The following is a 23944-nucleotide window of genomic DNA, read 5'->3' as shown; positions in this document are numbered from 1 at the left end:
GAAGAAGAAAATAAAACCTTGTTAATGGAGGTGAGAGAGAGGGAGTGAAAGGGGAGATAGAAGGAAGAAGGGAGAAGAAAGAAATAAGGAGGGAAAAGAAAAATTAGGATTTGGAGAGGAAAAAGATAAGATATTTTGGCAATTAAGTTGGATCTGTGCGGCGCAAGCGACGCGGCCGCGGGGGGCACACGTTCGCGCGATTGCGCTTTAGGTCAGGTGACGCGGTCGCGTCGGTCAGGCGGTCGCGTGACCCATGTTGTGCTTCTGGCGCGAGTGCAGCCTCGCGCCTGCACAACTCTCTGTTCGAATTGATATATTTGCCAAATTTGGGGTGACGCGATCGCGTGAGGCATGCAATCGCGTGAGTGGGCTTCAGAAGGGAACGACGCGGACGCGTGGGCCATGCATCCGCGTGGGTAGAATTGTGCGTTCAGCACCAATCCAGTACCACTCTCGCACAATAATTCGTTGTGCACCCTTTTTGCGTCGAAAATCAGGGCACGCGACCGCGTGGGTCACGCGGTCGCGTGGGAGGCCATTATGCCCATACGACACGGACGCGTCATTGACGTGCTCGCGTGGGTCGATTTGTGCCACTGGGACGCCTCCAGCCAGGCTCCAACGTGACTCTCTGTTCGTTTTTATTTTCTCCCCTCTCATTGCGACGCGGACGCGTCGCTGATGCGGTCGCGTCGCGTGGCTTTTTTTTTATTAATTAAGAATATGCAAATGCAGATGCACGAAAGTACTGATAAAGAGAAGAGTTATTGAATATGAAAAACTAAAAATAAAGAAAAGAACGATCATACCATGGTGGGTTGTCTCCCACCTAGCACTTTGCTTTAACGTCCGTAAGTTGGACGCTCCACTAGCTCAATCTTCTGCTATGTGGGGATCTTCCAAGAGGAAGATCTCAAGCTCCTTGTTCTTCTGCATCTTCTCGCCATGGTATAGCTTCAGGCGTTGTCCATTAACTTTGATAAGTTCAGAACTTGAAGGATGACTTAGGTGATAAACTCCGTATGGTTCAACCTTCTCTACTCTGTATGGACCTTCCCATCTTGATCTCAAATTGCCTAGCATGAGCCTCAGTCAAGATTTATAAAGGAGGACCAAATCCCCAGGTTGGAACTCTTTCCTCTTGATGTGCTAATCATGTGCAGCCTTCATCTTCTCCTTGTATAGTCTTGAGTTCTCATAAGCTTCTAGGCGAAGGCTTTCCAGTTCTTGCAGTTGCAACTTCCTTTCAGCTCTGGCGTTCTCCATTCCCATGTTGCACTCCTTGACTGCCCAAAAGGCTTTGTGCTCTACCTCAATAGGGAGATGACAAGCTTTTCCATAAACTAAGCAGAAATGACTCATCCCAATGGGTGTTTTGTATGCTGTTCTGTATGCCCAGAGTGCATCTTGTAGCCTGGTGCTCCAGTCTTTTCTATGAGGTTTGACTATCTTCTGCAAGATACGCTTTATTTCTCTGTTTGACACCTCGGCTTGCCCATTGGTCTGAGGATGGTATGCTGTTGCAACCTTATGAATTATCCCATGCCTCTTCATTAATCCTGTTAGTCTCCTGTTACAAAAATGGGTGCCTTGATCGCTCACGATTGCTCGTGGTGATCCAAAGTGACAAATAATATGGTTTCTCACAAAGGAAACAAATGTGTTAGCATCATCAGTACGGGTAGGAATTGCTTCCACCCATTTGGAAATGTAATCCACAGCTAACAATATATAAAAATAACCATTAGAATTTGGAAATGGACCCATGAAGTCAATGCCCCAAACATCAAAGATTTCACAGAAAAGCATAATTTGTTGAGGCATCTCATCCCTCCTGGATATATTACCAAATTTTTGGCATGGGAGACAGGATTTACAAAACTCAGCAGCATCTCTAAAAAGAGTAGGCCACCAGAATCCACAGTCTAAGATCGTTCTAGCTGTTCGTTGTGGGCCAAAATGCCCTCCACTCTCAGATGAGTGACAGGCCTCTAAAATGGGCTAGAATTCTGATTGAGACACACAACGTCTAATTACCTGATCAGCGCCACATCTCCATAAATATGGGTCATCCCATATATAATATTTAGACTCGCTTTTCAGCTTGTCTCTTTGATGCTTAGAAAAGTTTGGAGGAAATGTGCGGCTAACTAGATAATTAGCTATAGGTGCGTACCAAGGGAATACCTCAGATACTGCTTGCAGGTTATCAAATGGAAAATTATCATCTATAGGAGTAGAATCATCCTTAATGTGCTCAAGGTGACTCAAGTGGTCTGCCACTAAATTCTGGTTACCACTCCTATCCTTTATTTCTGAATCAAATTCTTGTAATAGTAGTATCCAACGTATAAGCCTTGGTTTGGACTCCTTTTTAGCTAATAGATACTTTAAAGCTGCATGGTCCGAATACACTACTACTCTAGTACCAAGTAAATAAGCTCAGAATTTATCCAGAGCAAAAACAATAGCAAGAAGCTCTTTCTCAGTAGTAGTATAATTGGACTGGGCAGCGTTTAAAGTCTTAGACGTATAAGCAATAACAAAAGGATCTTTACCTTCACGTTGAGCCAGCGCTGCTCTTACTGCATGGTTGAAAGCATCGCACATGATTTCAAACGGCTGGCTCCAGTCTGGTCCTCTTACAATTGGGGCTTGAGTCAGGGCGGTCTTCAGCTTATCAAACACTTGTTTGCAATCCTCACTGAATTCAAACTCAATATCTTTCTGCAGTAATCTGGACAAGGGAAGTGCTACCTTACTAAAGTCCTTAATAAATCTCCTGTAAAAACCTGCATGGCCAAGGAACGAACGGACCTCCCTCACAGAGGAGGGGTAAGGTAATCTAGAAATAACATTCACATTTGCTGGGTCTACAGAAATGCCATTATTAGATACCACATATCCTAATATAATCCCTTGTTTTACCATAAAGTGAAATTTTTCAAAATTTAATACAAGGTTTGTATTAACACATCTATCTAATACTCTAGATAATCCATCTAAGCAAAGGCTAAAAGAATCACCATAAACGCTAAAATCGTCCATAAAAACCTCCATACAGTCCTCAATAAGATCAAAGAAAAGACTCATCATGCACCTTTGGAAAGTAGCTGGTGCATTGCACAAGCCAAAGGGCATTCTCTTGTAAGTATAAGTCCCAAAAGGACATGTAAAAGTGGTCTTTTCCTGATCCTCAGGAGCTATATGAATCTGGAAATAACTTGTGTAACCATCTAAAAAGCAATAATGTGATTTACCTGACAGGCGATCCAGCATTTGATCAATGAATGGAAGTGGGTAGTGATCCTTACGGGTGGCTTGGTTGAGACGCCTGTAATCAATGCAGACTCTCCAAGCATTCTGAACTCTAGTTGCTATGAGCTCTCCATGCTCATTCTTCATTGTAGTGACTCCAGACTTCTTGGGCACCACTTGTACTGGGCTAACCCATTCACTATCTGAAATGGGATAGATGATACCTGCTTCCAATAGTCTGGTTACTTCCTTTTTTACAACTTCCAAGATAGTGGGATTCAATCTTCTTTGGGGTTGACGGACAGGTCTTGCTCCCTCTTCTAAAAATATTCTGTGCTCACATACTTGAGGGTTGATGCCTACTATGTCTGCCAAACTCCACCCAATTGCTTTCTTGTGCCTCCTCAGTACATCAAGTAACTGCTCTTCTTATTGAGAAGTGAGTTCCCTTGCAATGATAACTAGAAACTTCTGCTCATCTTCGAGATAAGCATATTTGAGATGTGGAGGGAGAGATTTTAATTCCAACTTCTGATCATGGGTAGGTTCTGGATTGTCTGGAGCTTGTGAAAATGCTGAGGTGCTCTCATTGTCAGTCAAGAGGGTCCCCACACTTGGACCTTGTCCAACGTGCCTCTCTTCTAACTCTTCCTTGTGAACGTCAGCTACAGTTTCCTTTATGACATCACACTAGAAGATAGAATGATCTTCTGGAGGGTTGTTTATGACTCCATTCAGATTGAAGATTACTATTCGGCCATCTATTTCAAAAGAGTATGTTCCTGAAAAAGCATCCAATTTGAATTTTGATGTCTTCAGGAATGGTCTTCCAAGTAGGATTGATGATGGCTTATCTGAGTCATTATGGGGCACCTCTAAGATATAAAAATCAGTGGGAAATGTAAGTCCTTTAATGTTCACCAAAACATCTTCAGCAACTCCAGCCACTGTAATAATGCTTTTATCTGCTAACACAAAATGAGCTGCCGACCTTTTTAAGAGAGAGAGCTTCAAAATATCATATATAGACAAAGGCATTATACTAATACATGCTCCTAAATCACACATGCAATCATAAATTACTACTCTACCAATAGTACAACTAACTATACAAGGACCTGGGTCACTACATTTTTCAGGTAATCCTCCCATTAAAGCAGACATGGAACTACCTAAAAGAATAGTTTCTAATTCATTAATTTAGGTACCTGTTGAATAACATCAAAAAGGGGAACAGTTACCTCAACCTTTTTGAATATTTCTACCATTTTGGGATCGGGTTCCAGCTGCTTCCTGGGCTTCCTTGCAAGTTGTGGAAATGGAATGGGAGTGGTGTTTTCAGCAGTGTCTGCGCCTTTTGGTGCTTCCTCCTGTGGTTGGGCTTCTTCTTTTTCAGCTATGTTCTGTATATCCTCTTCCTCTTCAACATTTTCTATTTCTACTACCTCTTCAGCTGAGGCGTGTTCTGGTTGGCTTGGCTCCTCCTGATTCCTCTCCTGCAGTGTGGTTCCGGACCTGAGGGTGATGGCATTAATGCCTCCCTTTGGATTGGGTAATGGTTGAGAGGGAATTCCAGTAGAACCTGAAGGTTGGTTATTAGAATTTTGCATTGATCCAATCTGTGAGACAAGAGCTTGCAAAGTAGAGGTCAGACCATTCAAACTGGCATTAATGTTATTCATAATGTTATTTTCCATGGTCTGTTGTCTTCGCTCAAAGGATTGTAGTAACTCTTCATTAGGAGATGAAGAAGGATGAGTAAATTGAGAGGTCTGCTGTTGGGTGTTCTGTGGTCCTTGGGATTGCCTCAGGTGAGGTGCTCTGTAAGGTTGGTTCTGCTGCCTATTGTTGTTATTGTTCCACCTCTGATTTCCCTGATTATCTCTGCCTCCTCTGTTATTGTTGTCCCTCCAATTCTGGTTAGAATTATCCTGCCATCCATGGTTATGATTTCCACATTGATTGTACCCTTGGTTGGGGCGGTCATAGAAGTTATGAGTGGATGCAACCATGTTGTCTTCCTGCTGGAGCTGCGGGCATTCATCAGTATAATGGCTATAATCAGCACAAATTCCGTAAACTCTCTGTGGGACTAACTGTTGACCTTGCTGTGCTGGAGAAGGTTGAGCTTGTTGAACTTGTTGTTGATTCAATTGCATCTGCTTCAGCAAGTTTGTCATTTCACAGATACTCTGAGCTAGAGCAACAGTCTCTCTGCTAGAGGATACTTCTGCAACGGCTTTTGAACGGCCTTGTTTCTGCCTGTGGTTCCTAGTAGATTCAGCGAAGTCACTGATCAATTGCCATGCCTCATCAGTGGTCTTGTACTTCTTCATAGACCCATTGCTAGCACTTTCCAATGTGGTCTTATCTTGGGGCCTCATGCCCTGTGTGATATAGCTGAGTAACACTATCTTGTCAATCCTGTGGTGGGGGCATGCTTCCAGAAGATTATTGAAGCGCTCCCAGTATTCAAAGAGAGTCTCGTTGTCATCTTGAACAATTGTGGAAATGTCTTTCCTCAGTTTATCAGTAACTTCAGATGGAAAGAATTTTTCCAAAAATTCTTTTCTGAGTGTATCCCAGTTGGATACATTCACTAGGGGTTGAGTGTAGTACCACTCTCTTATTTTTCCCTCAAGAGAAAATGGGAAAGCTTTCAGCAAAATTGAAGTTTCATCAGCACCATCACGCCTGACAGTAGAACAGGCTGTTTGGAAATCTCTCAGGTGCTTGATAGGCTCTTTAGCAGGTAAGCCATGAAACTTGGGCATCAAATTCAGCAGTGCGGTCTTTATTTCAAAATCTGTAGCCACCGCTGGGTGATGCGCTTGAAACGGTTGCATTGTAAAATCAGGGGCTCCTTCCTTCTGGATAGTAACTCTTCTGGCTGCCGCCATGTTACCTGTACGTAAATCAACCGAATCAGTAGAATGGGGGCTGGTTTCTTCTTCAAGTGACATTTCAGATCCGCCCTTAGAGCGGACTAACCGATGCCGAGCTCGCCTTATTCGTGAAATAGTCCTTTCAATTTCAGGATCGAATATTAGCAAGCTTGGATTAGGAAGTGAACGCATCATTTGACGAAAGAAACATGCAGCTCATAGTAGCAAAATAAAATAAAATGCAAATAAATAAATTCTAATTAATAACTTTAGCACTCTATTGCAACTCCTCGGCAATGGCGCCAAAAATTGATGCTGGCAAAAATTGGCGAATTAAAAATTGTTAATTTATATACGTTGCAGGTATAGTTCTTAACTCGCCAGAAATCTGCCTATCAATTTAAAAATGTGTCACAGAAAATTGAAATTAAAATACTTGGAGTATGAGTCCCAGGTCGTCTCCCAACGAGTTTACAGAAAAGTGTGCTATTTTATTAATCAGATATTTTCAAAAAGGTTTGAGTTGAGTAAACAGGAAATTAAATTAGTGAATTTGAATAATTTAAATAAACGCCTTGATTGGGAGTTGATTAGTAGTCCTGTTCACACCAAACAATCATTGTTAAGGTGATCAGTCTTAACACTTCAAGTCAAGTGTGAACATTCCCAAAATGAAAACACAGAAACAATCATGCAACATATATCACTGGGATATCCTATACGCATGAGACACACAACAGAGTATACAATGAAGCATAGTCAGTCCACTCCCCAGCCTCTACTGGGAATGAACTGCTCTGATACCAAATTGTAATGACCCAATTTTCAATATATCTAGATCATACCGGAAACTGAGCGCTACCAATTTGTCTTCCTAATTATCTATTATTTATCATATGAGCCTGATTCGTTGTTAAAAGCGTAGTTAATTTGCGAGGTGTATTATTTTTTTTTTTTTGAAAATGTTTGGATTAATAGACAGAATTATTTATAATCAATTCACAAATAATAACAGATAAAACAGTTATAAAGAACCACACATAAATACATCACAAGTAGTTGACAACATTCGGTGATTTAGCCTTTATTAGAATATAGACTGTTAGTTAGAACGCTCCTAGATATAGGTAAATAATATCTATATACATGTATATACATACAACATCCCAGGTCTTGACCTGTTCAAGAGGTCCCTAAGCTGGCACCTAGGCTAGCCTAGACTCTATACTCACCTAGTCTCTCTAAACTACTAAAGCGAGGGAAAGTACGTTCTAGGTCTTCAAAACTCAAGTCAGGTGGAACGTCATCAAAAGATAGAACATCATCTGCTACTCTTCTGCACGATCAGACTTTTCCACAAGACGTCTCTCTGGTACCTCATGAAGTAGCCACACAATAGGAATCTCGTACACAGGATTTAGGTTAAAGTGCGCATACGAACGGGGTGCAGACGTTGGCTGGTCTCACAGTATATACATATAATCAGAGAACGATATTTACCCTAGACTCAGAAGACTATCTAGAGCAGAATCGTCTTCTTGCGAACGGTTATCAGCGAACTATGGTAAGGTACTCTTACTTCCATCTGAAGGGGGAAGGGAGAGAGAAGGGGTAAGAACTGGGGAGTTCTTAGTAGGGTCGGGGTTATTAGTTACGTTCATTAATTCTATGTTGTTTAGCAGACTATTAGCAGAATACAAAGAAGCAGTAATTAGAAAACACAGATAAGTAGAGAAGATAGAGAAAACAGATAGCAGAACACAAACAGAAGAATACAAAAAAATAACACAAGCGCAGAAAATGGAATACAAACAAGGAAAGCATACATTCATACCACAATCATAACAAAGGAAATGCGCAACCAAGTATGATGCATGTCTAGCCTTAGCGCAGGTAATGAGCTCATCTGTCGGTTTCTACCCGCTCCCGACGTAACCCGAAGCAGCTGAAACGGGTATGGTTTTCCAGTCAGCATAGGTACAGTTCTCACTAACCGACATATGCATCATATCTTCTGTAAGCAAACTCTGCCTTACAGGTGGCGGAATTCCAGCCATGTATGAAATCATATTCTCAGTAAGCAATCCTTGCCTTACAGGTGCGGCATTCTAGCCGTGTATGAATTAATATCCTCTGCAAGTGATCCCAGGTTATCAGTTGCAGGTACAACTCTCAATAGCTGTGTAACACTGAAAAACGTTCTGTGGTCGTACCACTATCTATCTGACTGCCTTCACGCAGCAAATTATTACATAATCATTCTCATTATCATCATTCATCATCATTCTCATTATTCATCATCATTTTCACATTCTTATGCAGTACCTCTTTCTTTCTCTGTTCAATCATACTGTACAAACTTTACATCTTTCACTTTTACAATATCCTAGCTCAAACCATTTCTCTTCATCATATTATTCTTTTCTCTTTGTATCTCTTTACTTTACTCTGGTTACTCTGTGCTCTGTGTTACTTTATTCTGCTCTGATTTCTCTGTTTAACATGTGTAAATTTCGGTATGAATAGTTAGCCTGTCCCAGGTATAGGTTCATCAAGTCTATACTGAAACAGTTTAACTTTTCATATAACACCTAACCCTAGTCACAACTCAAGTACTAACTAAGTTGCCCTAGTTCGTTCACTAGTCTCTGTCTGTTTTTCTGTCATTAAAATTTTACAGACTTTTTCTTTGGTTTTTATCTTTTCTTTAACTTTTTATCTTTTCTTTATCTTTGCCTCACTATCATGTTATTACCACTCCCTAAGTGTTTTCCACTTTAGGCTTGTAATGTGCTAAAATAGAGAATAATTGGGTTAAGCGTAGGCTCAAAATTGGTTAACAATGGAGAATAAAAGGTAAGGCTATTTGGGTAAGTGAGCTAATAAAGTAATGGCATCAATCATATAAATGCATGAATACAAGGAATAATGGGACATATAGAATTAAACAAATCAAGGATCACAATCATAGGAAGAAAACAATTGCACACAAGAAGGAAAATAAGTGGTTATAAGATGTAACCACATCAATAGGCTCAAATCTCACAAGCTTGTATTCTTAGCTCAAAACATGATCCACAAAATATAAAATTCAAGCAAGTTCCACAAAAATTTTTTTTCAATCAATTGGGGTGGTGCCTCATAGATAATTTCCTTGAAAATTTTCATTGTTTTGACTAAGCTCATGCTAAATGCAATGTTGTGATTGAGAAATTCTAAAAATTCCTTAGTTTATCCCCCTTTTTTAATCAAAACAAATTTTATATGCAAAAGGGTCAACTTAGGTCTCAACAATCCAAAATATTTTTCTAAACACAACCAAAAGCTAAAACAAGCTAAAATAACTATATAGAGCAAAAGTGCATATATAAAGCAAAAGTGTAAGATCAACAAACTAAACAAAAGTATCCATAATACTAATATATACAATATTCCAAAAAGTGCAAAATAAAGCAAAATAACATAAACTAGGAGATAATGTCCGAAAATGTTCACCCAAAATGATATCTCCACCGACGGCGACGACGGTGACCTCCCCACACTTAAGATAGAGCATCATCCTCGATACTACTGATCGGGCTCAAAATGGGGGTCGATAGTCGCATCTGGCTACTGGGTCTCTGGCTGTGGCTCCGGCTGCTGAGTATCCTGGGTAGCCTGCTGATGAGCGGATAATTTATACCCTTTTTGGCATTATTTTTACATAGTTTTTAGTATGTTTTAGCTACATTTTATTATATTTTTATTAGTTTTTATTCAAAAATCACATTTATGGACTTTACTATGAGTTTGTGTGTTTTTCTGTAATTTCAGGTATTTTCTGGCTGAAATTGAGGGATCTGAGCAAAAATCTTATTCAGAGGCTGAAAAAGGACTGCAGATGCTGTTGGATTCTGACTCTCCTGCACTCGAAGTGGATTTTCTAGAGCTAAAGAAGCCCAATTGGCACGCTCTCAATTGAGTTGGAAAGTACACATCTTGGGCTTTCCAGCAATATATAATAATCCATACTTTGCCCGAGATTTGATGGCCCAAACTGGCATTAAAAGCAAGCCAAAAACTTTCTAGCGTAAAACGCCAGAACTGGCACCTTTCTTGGTGTTAAACACCCATTTTGGCACTCAGGGTGGCGTTTAACGCCAACTTTAGGCATATGCACGTGAAAGCTTGAAAGCTCATCCCAAATACACACCAAGTGGGTCCTAGAAGTGAATTTCACCTTATGATATTTTACACTTCATATTGTATCTTCTACAGTATGAGCCTCTAAACCCCATAGGTGGGGTGAGCAGCTCTACTGTGTTTCAATGGATTAATACAATTACTACTATTTTCTATTCAATCACGCTTGATTCTATTCTAAGATACTCACTCGTACTTCAATATAGAGAATATGATGATCTGTAACACTCATCATTATCCTCAAATCTATGAACGCGTGCCTGACAACCACTCCCGTTCTATCTGAGCTCAACGTAGTCATTGGGCGACAGCTTGAGTGCGTATCTCTTGGGTATCTAATACACAGACCGAGTCTGTGAGATTAGTATCTTCGTTGTATAGGCTAGAACCAATTGGCAGCATTCATAGAATCTGGAAAGTCTAAACCTTGTCTGTGGTATTCTAAGTAGGATCTGGAAAGGGATGACTGTGACGAGCTTCAAACCTGAGAATGTTGGGCGCAGTGACAGTGTGCAAAAGGACGAGGGTCCTATTCTGACGCTAGTGGGAACCGACAGATGATTAGCCGTGCGGTAGCTGTACTTGGTATTTTTCATCCGAGACTAGAAATCCGACAGTTGATTAGCCGTGCAGAGATCATACCTGGTATTTTTCATTCGAGAGGATCAAAAAGCTTGCCATTGAAGGAAGCCATGCGTGTTTGGAGAAGAAGACAGTAGGAAAGCAGAGATTCAGATGACAATGCATCTCCGGAACCTCAGCCTGTTTCTCATTACTGAATCACAAGTACTATTTATTTCATGTTATTTATTTTTCATAAATACAATCACTCTTATCATTAATCTCCTGACTAAGATTTACAAAATAACCATAGCTTGCTTCAAGCCAACAATCTCCGTGTGATCGACCCTTACTCACATAAGGTATTACTTGAACGACCCAGTGCACTTGCTGGTTAGTTGTGCGGAGTTGTGAAAAGTGTAATCACAATTTCGTGCACCAAGTTTTTGGCGCCGTTGCCGGGGATTGTTCGAGTTTGGACAACTGACGGTTTATTTTGTTGCTTAGATTAGGAAAAATTTATCTTTTTGGTTTAGAGTCACTAAAATTGAGTCTTCTATTATTGTTTTGGTTAAAATTTTAAAATCCTTGTTTTCTTTTTATAATTTTTTTCTAAAATTTTTAATAAACTGATAATTGAGTTTTCTGTTTGAGTTAGTTTCATGCTTTAAGTTTGGTGTCAATTGCATGTTTTAAATTCTCTTTAATTTTTGAAAATATATGCATTGTGTTCTTCATTGATCTTCAAGCTGTTCTTGTTTATTTTCCTTGTTTGATCTTTAGTTTTTCTTGTTTTGTGTCTTTCCTTATTTTTCTTGTGCATTTTCGAATTATTAGTGTCCAAAGTATAAAAAATTTTTAAGTTTGGTGTCCTTTGTGTTTTTATTTTCTTAAAGATTTCCAAAATTTATTCTTGGTGTTCATCTTGATCTTCAAAGTGTTCTTGGTGTTCATCTTGACATTCAAAGTTTTCTTGTTTGCTTTCTTTGTTTTGATCTAAAAATTTTAAGTTTGGTGTCATTTTATTGTTTTTCTCTTTTCTCATTAACTTAAAAAATTCAAAAAAATATCTGTTCCTTTATTTGCTCATTATTTTCGAATTCTTTAGGTTGACTTATTTTGCTCATTATCTTTTCTTGTTAGGCAAGTTAAAATTTGAATTTTAAAAATTTATCTTCTTAAATCTTTTTCAAAACAAATTCTTTTTCAAATTTCTTTTTATATTTTTTGAAAATCTTTTATAAAATTTTTCAAAATTTTTTTCTTATTCATAATTTTCGAATTACTTGTCTTATTTTGTTATTTTGATTGAAAAATTTTAAGTTTGGTGTTTCCTTGTTAAGAAAGTTTCAATCTTTAAAATTTTAAAATCATCTTTTTCAAATCTTTTCTTTTATTTATTTATTTTTACAAGTATCTTTAATTTTAAGACATATCTTTTTCAAAACTTCCTAACCACTTTCTCTCTCTTCATTTTTTCGAAAATTATATCCAAAATTTTTCAAATCTTTTTTATTGATTAATCATTTTAGTATTTGAATTTTTTTATTTTTTATTTTATTTTTTTCTTTTAGTTTTCGAAACTTATATTCTAGTTTCCAGTTATTTTATTTTATCCTATTTTAATTCGGTTTATCCTTAATTAAATTAAATAAAAACAAAAATATCTTTATAGTAATACAAATGGGGGGCCAATTTGCTGATGTGGCGCTCATACGTTGATTCTGGGAGTTTATTTGCTTACGTGTCGTCACTAGAAATTTTTAGATTTATATTTATAAATTATAAATTATAAATTATTATTTGCTTAAGTTGTTATTTTCAAATTTTAAGTTTGGGTTGTTTTACATAGGTTGTTATTTTTTAAATTTTAAATTATTTTATTTGTTTGGGTTGTTTTACTTAGGTGGTTATTTTTTAAATTTTAAATTATTTTATATAAGTTGTTATTTTTTAAATTTTATTTAAATTTTACTTAGGTTGTTCTTTTTTATATTATAACACTATTTTTTAAATATCTGTTAATTTTTTTTAGCATTATTTTTTAAAATTTTAAAATATTTTTTTAAATTGCAGCTACATAAATTTTTTTAAAGAAATTTAGAGTTTTAAAAAAATTTACGTTAATTATTCTTCGATTGTTACGTACTAATATTATTATATTATTATATTATTATAAAGATTTATGTTATGTTAGAATTTTTAAATTATTATTTGTTTAGGTTGTTATTTTCAAATTTTAAGTTTAGGTTGTTTTACTTAGTTTGTTATTTTTTAAATTTTAAATTAAAGTCAACCAAATTTAAAAAGATTTAGTTATGATGCAACTATAAAAGTATAAGTTATGAGAGATGTAAAGCACCACAATTTAAAGTACATCAATCCCTTTCGTTACATATATCCAAAATCTCTCTACTTATTCTAATGGCTGATATTCACAAAATTGCTGACATCAATCCTACAATCGACAATTTGTGTGTACGTATACGAGTGATACGGTTATGGACACTACCAAGTTACGAAAATTCTCCATTGCCATACTCAATTGAGATGGTTTGGCTCGATGAAGACGTGAGTTTTCTACTAATATTTTTCTATTTTATTTTAAATTTATATTATTTATATTTTAAATTTATTTATTTATTCCCATCTAATCGTTTTTTTTTTCATTAATTCTAGGGAGGAAAAATACACGTCTCAGTTAAGAAGGCTTTTATGTCTCGATTCATGAATTTGTTAGAGGAAGGAATATCTTACCAAATAAGATATTTTGGTGTTGGACTCAATAAAGGTTACTTCAAGACTACACATCATGAGTACGTGGTTAATTTAAACCAACGTACTGATGTGCACAGACTTCCAGAATCGTCGAATATCCCACGATATGGATTTAAGTTTGTGAGTTTTGACACTCTCAATGCTCCTGGGTATGATTGCACTTATTTAGTTGGTAAGTTTATTATTTTAGAAAAAGTATAATTATTTATTTTATTGATAATTTATTCTACATTTTTTTAAACAAATTTATTGACAACAATTTTTTTATTTCAAATCATTTCAGATGTTGTTGGATATCTTGTTGGAATTGGGAATGAGAAAACTCTTGAAAAGGATGGCAAATCTACCAAATATACTGTTATCGAATTAGAGATTGATGATGAGTACTTATCTATTTATTTTTATAAATATAAAAATTTTGATAATCTCATCTTTTTAAATTATTATTTTAACTTATTTTATATAAATATTTTTATTAATATTAATAAATAACAAATGTATCTTAATTAACATTAAGCTTAGTTAAAATTTTTTAGATTCAAAGGAACCGTTTTTTATAATTGAAATTCGTTGTACATAGATTATTTTTGTTTATTCATCTTATTTATCTAAAAATTCACAAAATTTAGGGAATTTAAATCATTATTTTTTTTTCAGAATTTTATTTGTGTTGTCTTGGCTACTATAAGTCATATTATGGATACTCCAGACTGGTGGTACGGCCAATGTGAATGCAACAGGTCCACATATGCTTTTACAAAAATTTTCAAATGTTCAAGTTGTGGTCGTCTCCTTTTATCCATAACTCTAAGGTTATTTATTTATTTTTTTAAAATTAAAGTATATGCACATTGGATTAGATATTGAATAAGTCTATATTTAACTTTTTTTTATGTTATTTTCGTTTTTAAGCAGGTACCGAATAAAGCTTGGTGTCATTGATGATTCTGACTGTGCATGTTTTGTAGTCTTTGACAAGGAGGCAAAACAAGTTTTAGGAAAGAGCTGTGTAGAGATACTTGATCCACTCCTATTGGTAAGATCTAACCAATATTTATTTCTAAAAATATTAGTGAAGATATTTTTATTGGTAATTTTTATATTATTTATTATTAATATATTATGTAATACCCTGCAGAAAGGAGATCTATCGGATACACCTACACTTTTGCTCAACCTAATTGATAAGACCTTTCTCTTCATCGTTGAAGTTCAAATATCTGATAATCCACATTTTTTACCTTCTTATAAAGTTAAGAAGATGACTGATAATGTGGACCTCATAAATAAATTCAAAGAGGCTCACCCTATTCAAATTGTGAGTATAATTATAAGTGTACTTTCTATTAAAAATTAATTTTTTTTTGCTTTCTTGGTCATTAGTAGTATGTAATTTATAATTAATAATTAATAATTAATTATAATTTTAGGATGTTGACTACACTGGTGGTTTGCTTCCAATTTCAAAGACATTCTCAATCATTGAAGGGGAGAAAGTAGGTGCTAAGGTATTTGTTCAAAAAATAATTTTTTTTGTTTGTTCTCTCAAAATTAGGTCTTAATTTTATTCAAAAAATATTAGTGAGATAAAATCAAAGGTTAGAAAGAAGTCTTTAATTTAACGTGGTATTTTGTACAGAATTTGTTGCTTGAATTCTCCAATGAAGTTGCTGCTAATGATGAATCCAAATTGTTGGAAAATGCTATTACACCAACTAAGCGATTATCCTCGGAGTCGGAAGAATCGAAGGTAGAAGGAGATATCTCAACTTCCAAGAAGATCAAGATTGAGAAAGAAACTTGAGAATTTGGATGCACATGTTTTGGAATCCCTTTTAGAGTCTATCTAATAGAATAATGTCCAGCATATGTTTGTTTTGGTGGAAACATTGTCTTTTCTTGAGTTGTTATTTTTCTTTTGGTTCTTTTTTATTTTTATGTTTGGAATTTAGAATTTTTTTAAATATAAATTGAAGTTATTTGGTTATTACTTGTGGTTTTATTTTTAATTTAATTTTCACCGTTGATATTCTGATAATATCTAATTTAATATTTAATGTCATAAAGTTATAAATTTCTTCTTTAAATTATTGTTGATACAATTAAGTTAGTTATTAATTTTTAATGTATATTTATTTAAAAAAAATCTAATTATAATTTTTAATTAAAGTATTATGTTTAGAATTTTAAATTTAAATTCAAATATACTTTTTTTTGAATTTTTACGTAAGCAATTTGAGAATATTTTTTAAGAATTTATATAATTTATAAGCTATTATGCTAATTACAAAGGATTATAATAAAGTAAATAGAATTACCAGTCTTATTAAGATGTGAGGTTATTTATACTATTTAAAAAAATGTAATACTATTTAAATTTTAGAAAAGGTATAATAAAGTTAATACTGTTTATGATGACACTAAAAAAAATTATTTTTAAATTAACAAATTTCTATATTCCTAATAGATAACGAACGTTTGATTAGTAAATTTTATTTAAAAATTTAAAATTTATACTATTTAATTAAAAAATTCTATTTAAAAATTTAAAATTTGAATTTCTAATACTAATTTCTAATTAAGTAAGTTCTTAACCATTTCGATTTTTAAGTTTAAATTTTTTTACTTGCCATATTTATAAATTTTATTATTATCTTTTAGATTATCTCTCCACAATAGAAGTACTTTCATCTTTTTCTCTCTTTTTAAATATTTTTTTCTTAATTTACATAATTTATAAGGTTATTAATTTTTAGATTATATTTAGTTTTATTATTTTTATCGATAAATAATAGGATTGATACTATTTATGACAAAACTAATAAAAATTATTTGTAAATTAACAAATTTCTATATTCTTAATAAACAACAAACGTTTAATTAAAAAAGTTTATTTAAAAATTTTAAATTTGCACTAGCTAATTAGGAAACTCTATTTAAAAATTTGAAATTTAAAATTCTAATACTAATTCCTAATTAAGTGACTTCTTAACCGTTTTGATTTTTAAATTTAAATTTTTTTATTTGTCACATTTATAAATTTTTTCTGTTTACTTCGTTTCTCAGCATAATAATAGAGATACTTTCATCTTTTTCTCTCTTTTTACTTATAAGTTATTCATTTTTAATCTCTTTATTTAAGGAAATGAAAAAAAAGATTTTAACTGTAAGTTGAATTTATTGATCGTAAGATTAAACTTATATTTATTTGAAAAAAGTTACTTTTGAAAAAAATATATATTATTTTCCGTAAAATATGTTTACGTAACTGAATAAATGAGAATAAAAAGAAAATTAAAGCAGCCAATGAAAATAAAACCTATGCGATTTTACATAGACACTAATTTCATATTCAGCATTTTAGAGAGACACAAAATACATGTTTTTAATGGGTGTTTGTGTATGACCATGTCTTTCATCATTTTTGTCTCAGTAAACAAACATCATACATGTACTCCTGTGTACTCCCGTGTCTATGTTTGATGGATATGTATACCAAAAACAAACGCCGTCATATGTGTACTCCTGTGTACTTTATTTTTTTTAATAATATAAAAAAATTGATAATAAAAATGTATTAGGTATAATGTATATATATTTTTAATTGGTTAAAAAATTTATTTATTTGGTATTTTCAGGTATATATTGAAAGATGCAAGAAGTCCAAAGAGAAGCAAGATTGAAGAAAAAATTGATATTAAAAGACAAAAAAAATACAAAGCGGACCACAATTCAAGGTAGACTTCATATAAAAAATAACTAACTTGTCATGAGTATTTTGGCCGAATGAAAGCCCATAAAATACAATATTTTCTATATATTATTTAGCTATTGTCAAGTAATAAATTATTAATTTACATTGTTTTCGTAATATGTTACTAAATTTATTTATGAAAAAATTACAGGAAATTCGAGTGATGGTTCCAATGATGTGCATTTTCAATCGGTGTTGTCGAACATTACAAATAGCATCAATACAGGTTGACTTTTGGATGATTTTTTTTGGAACTTACTTATGTGAATGTACATGCACTTTATGTATTTTGATTTTCCTACTATTTATTTAATTATAAATTTTAACAGAAAATATGTTCAAAAAACTAATATCTCGAGTTATCTTATTAGATAATAACCCAACACCATATCGATCAAGGTCTTCAACTAATAATCTACACTCTGTAGGTGAAAAAGAACGATGTTCCAATATTAGTGATATTAGTAATTTAGGTATCACACACGAAGCATATGATAGCCCATGTCATCAGACAAGTCAACAACAGCTTCAACAAACATCAAACAATATCGACCAGTTGCAAAGCCAGCGTATGTTAATATATGCTTTTATTACTTAAAGACCAAACATTTAACTTTTCAATTGGTCTATTAAAAACAATCTTTGGTATATGCTAAATAATTATTATAGATTCATTGGAGTACTCAAATCGAATTAGATTGCAAAGGGATGCAAGACTGAATAGGAAGACTATGCTACTTCAAAAGAGACATGGTAAGATAAGCATGATAGATTGTAATTATCACAAAGCTAAAATTTTACTTCTTTTATCTTTAATACTACTTTCATAATATATATTCATAACTCAGTTGATTCAAACATTTAACATATATTCAATTTTCTTTTTTTATAATATAAAGTGCTTGATTTATTATCTCTAATGATTACAGGAGCAAGTACATCTAATTCAATTTAGATACTAAAGAATTAGAAGAAGTGTGCATAGCTGAAAAAGGAAGACACCTGAGATAAAAAAAAATATTCTTGAAGGAATTGGCTATAAATCTTTCAAAAATTTTTGAAGAAGTTGAGGATATTACTGAAAACACGACTATATTAGATGATTCTGTGCAAATTGAATACCCGGCCATATTCGATATTGCTGAGAATACAGGTAATCTAAGAAGTAGCAATATCAGCACTTTATTATTTACTATTGTTATGCTTTTTATAAACAAAAAATTATCGTTTAGTGTTCAAGTTTTTAAAATTCAAACTAAGATATGGTTATATATTATAATTTTTGTATTTGAATATTGATATATTGTAATTCTTATTGTTTGATTAGCGTGCATGTAAAACTTAAACCTTGAGGTTGGCACAATGAAATTGTATTATATGATCTCATCTTTTTAATCTATAAATTGCAGTATTCGGTAATCTTTTATAAATATTATTTTTATACTTAACATGGTGAAAGAAAGATATATTTTTATATAAAGTATTTTTTGCAGATATAACTGAAACATAATTTATTATCTTAGTCATTATTAGATGTGATAGATATTGGTGACCCAGATTTTTTTTGTCGGCATTGCGACGCCATGATGTGGTATGAGGAGAGATCAGAGAAGTCCAAAACAGGATCCAATATTGAGTTCTCAATATGTTGTATGCGAGGGAAGGTACAACTGCCATTTTTGCAACGTCCACCTCAGCTCTTGCAAGGTTTAATATCTGGAGCAGACCAGAGAAGCAAACACTTTAAGGATAATATAAGAACTTATAATAGCATGTTTTGCTTCACGTCCCTCGGAGGTAAAATAGAGACCTCTATCAATGATGGGACAGGTCCTCCCCATTGTGAGTGGACAAAACTACCACAGAATTGGAAGCTTGGTGCCAATTGAGGGACAAAGACTAAAATTTGCGCAGTTATATATTTATGATACAGAAAATGAGGTCTCAAACAGGATAGAGATTTTCAGGTTTGTATCATGCATTCCAAACTGATTAAAAATTTATTTAGGTAGTTCGTACTTTGATTTTGGTTAATTATGAATACTAATATTTTTCAATTGATGTTTTATACAGTTCAAGAACAAACAACAACAACAATATTGACCAGTCCTTAGTTCTAGATCTCAAGGACATGATCGATCAACATAATGTTCTTGCTCACACATTTAGGATAGTGAGAAACTACCTGAATCAAGGAGATATCGCAAATATAAGGCTACGGTTGTACCAAAAAGGATCAAAGGACGCGAGAGTCTACAATTTACCATCTTCTAACGAGGTCGCAGCTCTAATAGTAGGAGATTTTGATTCTGGAGATGCATGGCGTGATATTATAGTTCAATTAAAGTCCGGACATCTGCAAAGGATTCATGAGACACACACCACATTTATTCCTCTTCAGTACCTTATGATGTTTCCTTACGGTGAAGATGGCTACCAAGAAGACATTCCTTTGCGAGAATTTCATAGGGCTGATGAAAATAGAAAGAGACAACATGTGAGTTTAAGGGAGTTCATAGCATTTAGAATACAAGAGAGAAAGGTCGAGTATGCAACAATTGTCAATGGTGGAAGATTATTTCAGCAGTTCTTGGTTGATTGCTTTTCTATGATTGAAGTACAAAGGTTGACCTACTATCGAAACAACCAAACTAAGGTGAGGAGTGATATATACAAAGGAATTTAAGATGCAGTTGTTAGGGGTGAGACACGTGCTTCTAAAGCAGGTAAACGTATCATCCTACCTGCGTCCTTCACTGGTGGCATGAGATACATGTTTAATAATTGTCAAGATGCTATGGCAATTTGTAAGAAATATGGATATCCAGACCTCTTCATCACAATGACATGTAACTCAAATTGGCAAGAGATTGGCAGGGTTAACAATCCAAGGAACTTAAAGGTTGAAGACCGGCCGAATATATCGTGTAGAGTATTCAAAATTCAGCTTGACATGATAATCTCAGATCTTAAGCAAGGAATTCCATTTGGAGTGCTAGATGCAGGTATTGCTCATCATCCAACCTTATTTTTAGAGAAATATTCCTTTAGATTGTTATAAAATAAATGGCAAAATATTTTCTTACTTAACATATTGTTGCTTTTTTATTATCACCCTTAATTTATCAAAGCACATACATAAAATAGATAGTTTAAATATAACATATAATTTTTTTTGTCTTTTTGGTATAAGGGATGTATACGGTGGAATTCCAAAAAAGAGGTATACCACATGCTCACATTCTTTTATGGTTAAGTGGAGACCATAAGATAACAACGACAACTCAAATTGATTAGTTAATATCTTCAGAGTTGCCAGATCCTGTTCAGCACCCAAAATTATTTAGAGCTGTATCTACATATATGATTCATGGACCATGTGGTAGAGCATTCCCAAAATCTCCCTGCATGAAAGATGGGTATTGCACCAAATATTATCCCAAACAGTTGTCGATGATAGTGGATACCCATCATATAGAAGACGAGACACATGGGTGGTTATTGAGAAGAAGGGAGTCCATATGGATAACAGGAATGTGGTTCCATACAATGCATATCTACTGATGTCTTATCAAGCGCATGTTAATATAGAGTACTGCAACAAGTCGAATGCTATCAAATATTTGTTCAAGTACGTGAATAAAGGTCCAGACAGGGTAGCAGTTGGAGTTACAAAGGAAGCTTCCAGTGGAGAGGATGCTCAGGTTATTGATGAGATCAAAGAATTTTATGATTGCAGATATTTGTCTGCATGTGAGGCTGTGTGGAGAACCTTAGCGTATGATATTCATCAAAGGTGGCCTTCAGTGATGAGATTAACCTTTCATTTGCCTGGAGAGCAAAATATCATCTTTAAAGATGATGACGATCTTTAAGAAATCGTAGAAGAATAGGAAGGAAAATGTACAATGTTCTTAGCATGGATGGAGGCCAATAAAAAATTTGAAGCAGGTCAAACTTTGACGTATGCTGAGTTTCCAAATCAATTTGTTTATGATAGAGAATCAAGGGAATGACATCCACGCAAAAGAGGGTATTCTATCGGGATGTTAAATTATGTTCCACCGGGTACAGGTGATATTTATTATATGAGAATTTTGTTAGCTGTTCAGAGAGGTTGCACAACATATGAGTCTATTAGGACAGTTAATGGAATTACATATTCTAGCTTCCAAGATGCTTGCTATTCCATGGGACTACTGTGCGATGATAGGGAATTCATTGTAGCTATTAATGAGGTAGCTGAACTTGTATCTGGTCATCAATTGAGAAAATTATTTGCGATGCTATCGATATCTAATAGCATTAGCAACCCAGAGCGTGTTTGGAATGCAACTTGGACATTATTAGCTGATGGAATACTATATGAGAGGAGAAAAGCTTTGAAAAACCAAGGTATTTTACTATGTCTTTTTTTTTATATCAAGATTGTATTCTCTTATTATCTTTATTTTTATTAATAATATTAATAGTTTTATTTTAGAATTACTTATTAAATATTTCATAAAACCACTATGTGCTTTTTCTAGGACTAAACATGACTGATGATGAATTGAAAAACCTATGCCTTATTGAGATTGAGAAGATACTCAACAGCAATACGAGATCTTTAAGAGACTATCAATCAATGCCATATCCTGAGATGTCTCATGTTCGCCTTTTTCAGAATAAGCTAATAGAGGAGGAGTTAGCATATGACACAAATGACTTGACTCATACAAACTTATATACAGAACAAAAGATGACTCATGAGCAAAGGTTAGTATTTGATGAGATACTTAATGCTGTTATTACAGACTCTGGTGGTTTTTACTTTGTTTATGGGCATGGTGGGTGTGGTAAGACATTTATTTGGAATGGACTTTCTTCTGCTATTCGGTCTAGAGGAAAAATTGTTTTAAATGTCGCATCCAGTGGAATTGCTTCTTTACTCCTACCTGGTGGCAGAACGGCTCATTCTAGATTTTCAATACCTATTACAATTACTGATGAATCTACTTGCAACATCAAGCATGGCAGTTTGAAGGCTGAGCTGCTCATCCAAAGTAGCTTAATAATTTGGGATGAAGCTCCAATGCTCAATAAAATGTGCTTTGAAGCACTTGATCGGACACTCAGGGATCTTATGTCAGTTACCGATCAACATAAAACACATCAACCATTTGGTGGTAAGGTTGTTGTTCTAGGAGGTGATTTCAGACAGATACTTCCGGTGATTCCGAAAGGAAGTAGACACGATATATTGGCATCCGCTATTAACTCATCCCATCTATGGTCATTTTGTAAGGTTCTGAAACTGCATACGAATATGAGGCTTCTAATGTCTTCTTCGGATCAAGATGAAGGTGAAATGAAGAGATTTGCTAATTGGATACTTGATGTTGGAAATGGAAATATTGACTCTGTTGTTGGTGATGAATCAGAAGTTGAAATTCCAAATGATCTATTGATTACAACTACTGATGATCCTCTCTCTCATTTGGTAAACTTTGCATATCTAAATTTGTTGCAAAACATGTCAGATTACAGGTATTTTCAGAGTAGGGCAATTCTTGCACCAACGCTTGAGAGTGTCGAGAAGGTAAACGATTTTGTCTTGACAATCTTTCCAGGGATGGAAAAGGAGTATTTGAGCTCTGACACAACATGTCAAGCTGATGAGAATGAAGATGTACAACAAGAGTGGTTCACACCAGAGTTCCTAAATGACATCAAATGTTCGGGACTACCCAATTATAAGTTGACTTTGAAGCCAGGAGTCGCTGTAATGCTACTGCGAAACATAGACCAGACTTCAGGTTTATGCAACGGGACAAGATTAATAGTTAACGAACTTGGCAGCAACGTAATTGGAGCGACGGTAGTGACCGGTAGAAATATTGGAGATAAAGTGTACATTCCAAGAATGAACTTGATCCTTTCAGATTCAGGATTGCCATTTAAGTTCCAATGGAGACAATTTCCATTTACAGTATGCTTTGCAATGACCATTAACAAGAGTCAGGGTCAATCATTATCACATGTAGGGCTTTATTTGCCAAAATTAGTGTTCACCCATGGACAACTTTATGTTGCTTTGTCAAGAGTTAAGAGTCGCAGTGGCCTCAGGGTTTTAATTCTAGACGAAGACGGCAATCCAAAGTCATCAACAACAAATGTCGTGTTCAAAGAGGTTTTTAATAATATTTAGGTAAGAATAATATTATTTTTATTTTAATAGCATGTTATGATTTATACTTTTGTACAAATATTTACTATAGATATAACTAATTTATCTATAACTCTTTTTTCAGATTTAAAATGAAGTGTGTAACAAGGAGCACAACATCCTATGCCAATTGCTTTTCTAATGAAGTTAGTAAGATACTAGGTTATCGATCGATAAATTTTTATTAGCTTTTTATATAAAATTTAGTATAAAATTAACATGCTATTATTACAGTTATATATGTTCTTATTTTTTTCATGTCTCCCTCCTTATGGTTTAAGAATATTATAAACTTCAAACTCTTCTATTTATATTTTA

General features: G+C 34.2%; 2 protein-coding genes across 2 annotated transcripts; both read left to right on the top strand.

Moving 5' to 3' along the window:
- The first annotated feature begins 13310 nt into the window (after window positions 1-13310).
- On the top strand, window positions 13311-23608 carry LOC148553204 (uncharacterized). Its single transcript, XM_088494790.1, has 4 exons — window positions 13311-13457; window positions 13566-13836; window positions 13948-14045; window positions 22505-23608. Exons 1-4 carry the CDS (start codon window positions 13311-13313, stop codon window positions 23606-23608), a joined length of 1620 nt encoding a protein of 539 aa, XP_088350916.1.
- On the top strand, window positions 14361-15468 carry LOC148553205 (uncharacterized). Its single transcript, XM_088492559.1, has 5 exons — window positions 14361-14476; window positions 14580-14700; window positions 14803-14982; window positions 15095-15172; window positions 15304-15468. Exons 1-5 carry the CDS (start codon window positions 14361-14363, stop codon window positions 15466-15468), a joined length of 660 nt encoding a protein of 219 aa, XP_088348685.1.
- Window positions 23609-23944: the final 336 nt, after the last annotated feature.

Source organism: Arachis ipaensis, chromosome B7 (assembly GCF_059453495.1).
Source record: "Arachis ipaensis isolate K30076 ecotype BB chromosome B7, ASM5945349v1, whole genome shotgun sequence".
In the NCBI taxonomy this organism is placed as follows: Eukaryota; Viridiplantae; Streptophyta; class Magnoliopsida; order Fabales; family Fabaceae; genus Arachis; species Arachis ipaensis.
The sequence above is the reverse complement of the archived record's forward strand: the minus strand, read 5'-3'. Positions and strand labels throughout refer to the sequence as shown.

Bases quoted from the DNA above. Each gene is read 5' to 3' on its own strand.
- LOC148553204 (XM_088494790.1), top strand. From the start codon at position 13,311: ATGGCTGATATTCACAAAATTGCTGACATCAATCCTACAATCGACAAT. The intron at 13,458-13,565 runs GTGAGTTTTCTA...CATTAATTCTAG, and splicing joins TGGTTTGGCTCGATGAAGAC to GGAGGAAAAATACACGTCTC. The intron at 13,837-13,947 runs GTAAGTTTATTA...AAATCATTTCAG, and splicing joins TGATTGCACTTATTTAGTTG to ATGTTGTTGGATATCTTGTT.
- LOC148553205 (XM_088492559.1), top strand. From the start codon at position 14,361: ATGGATACTCCAGACTGGTGGTACGGCCAATGTGAATGCAACAGGTCC. The intron at 14,477-14,579 runs GTTATTTATTTA...GTTTTTAAGCAG, and splicing joins CTTTTATCCATAACTCTAAG to GTACCGAATAAAGCTTGGTG. The intron at 15,173-15,303 runs GTATTTGTTCAA...TATTTTGTACAG, and splicing joins GGGAGAAAGTAGGTGCTAAG to AATTTGTTGCTTGAATTCTC.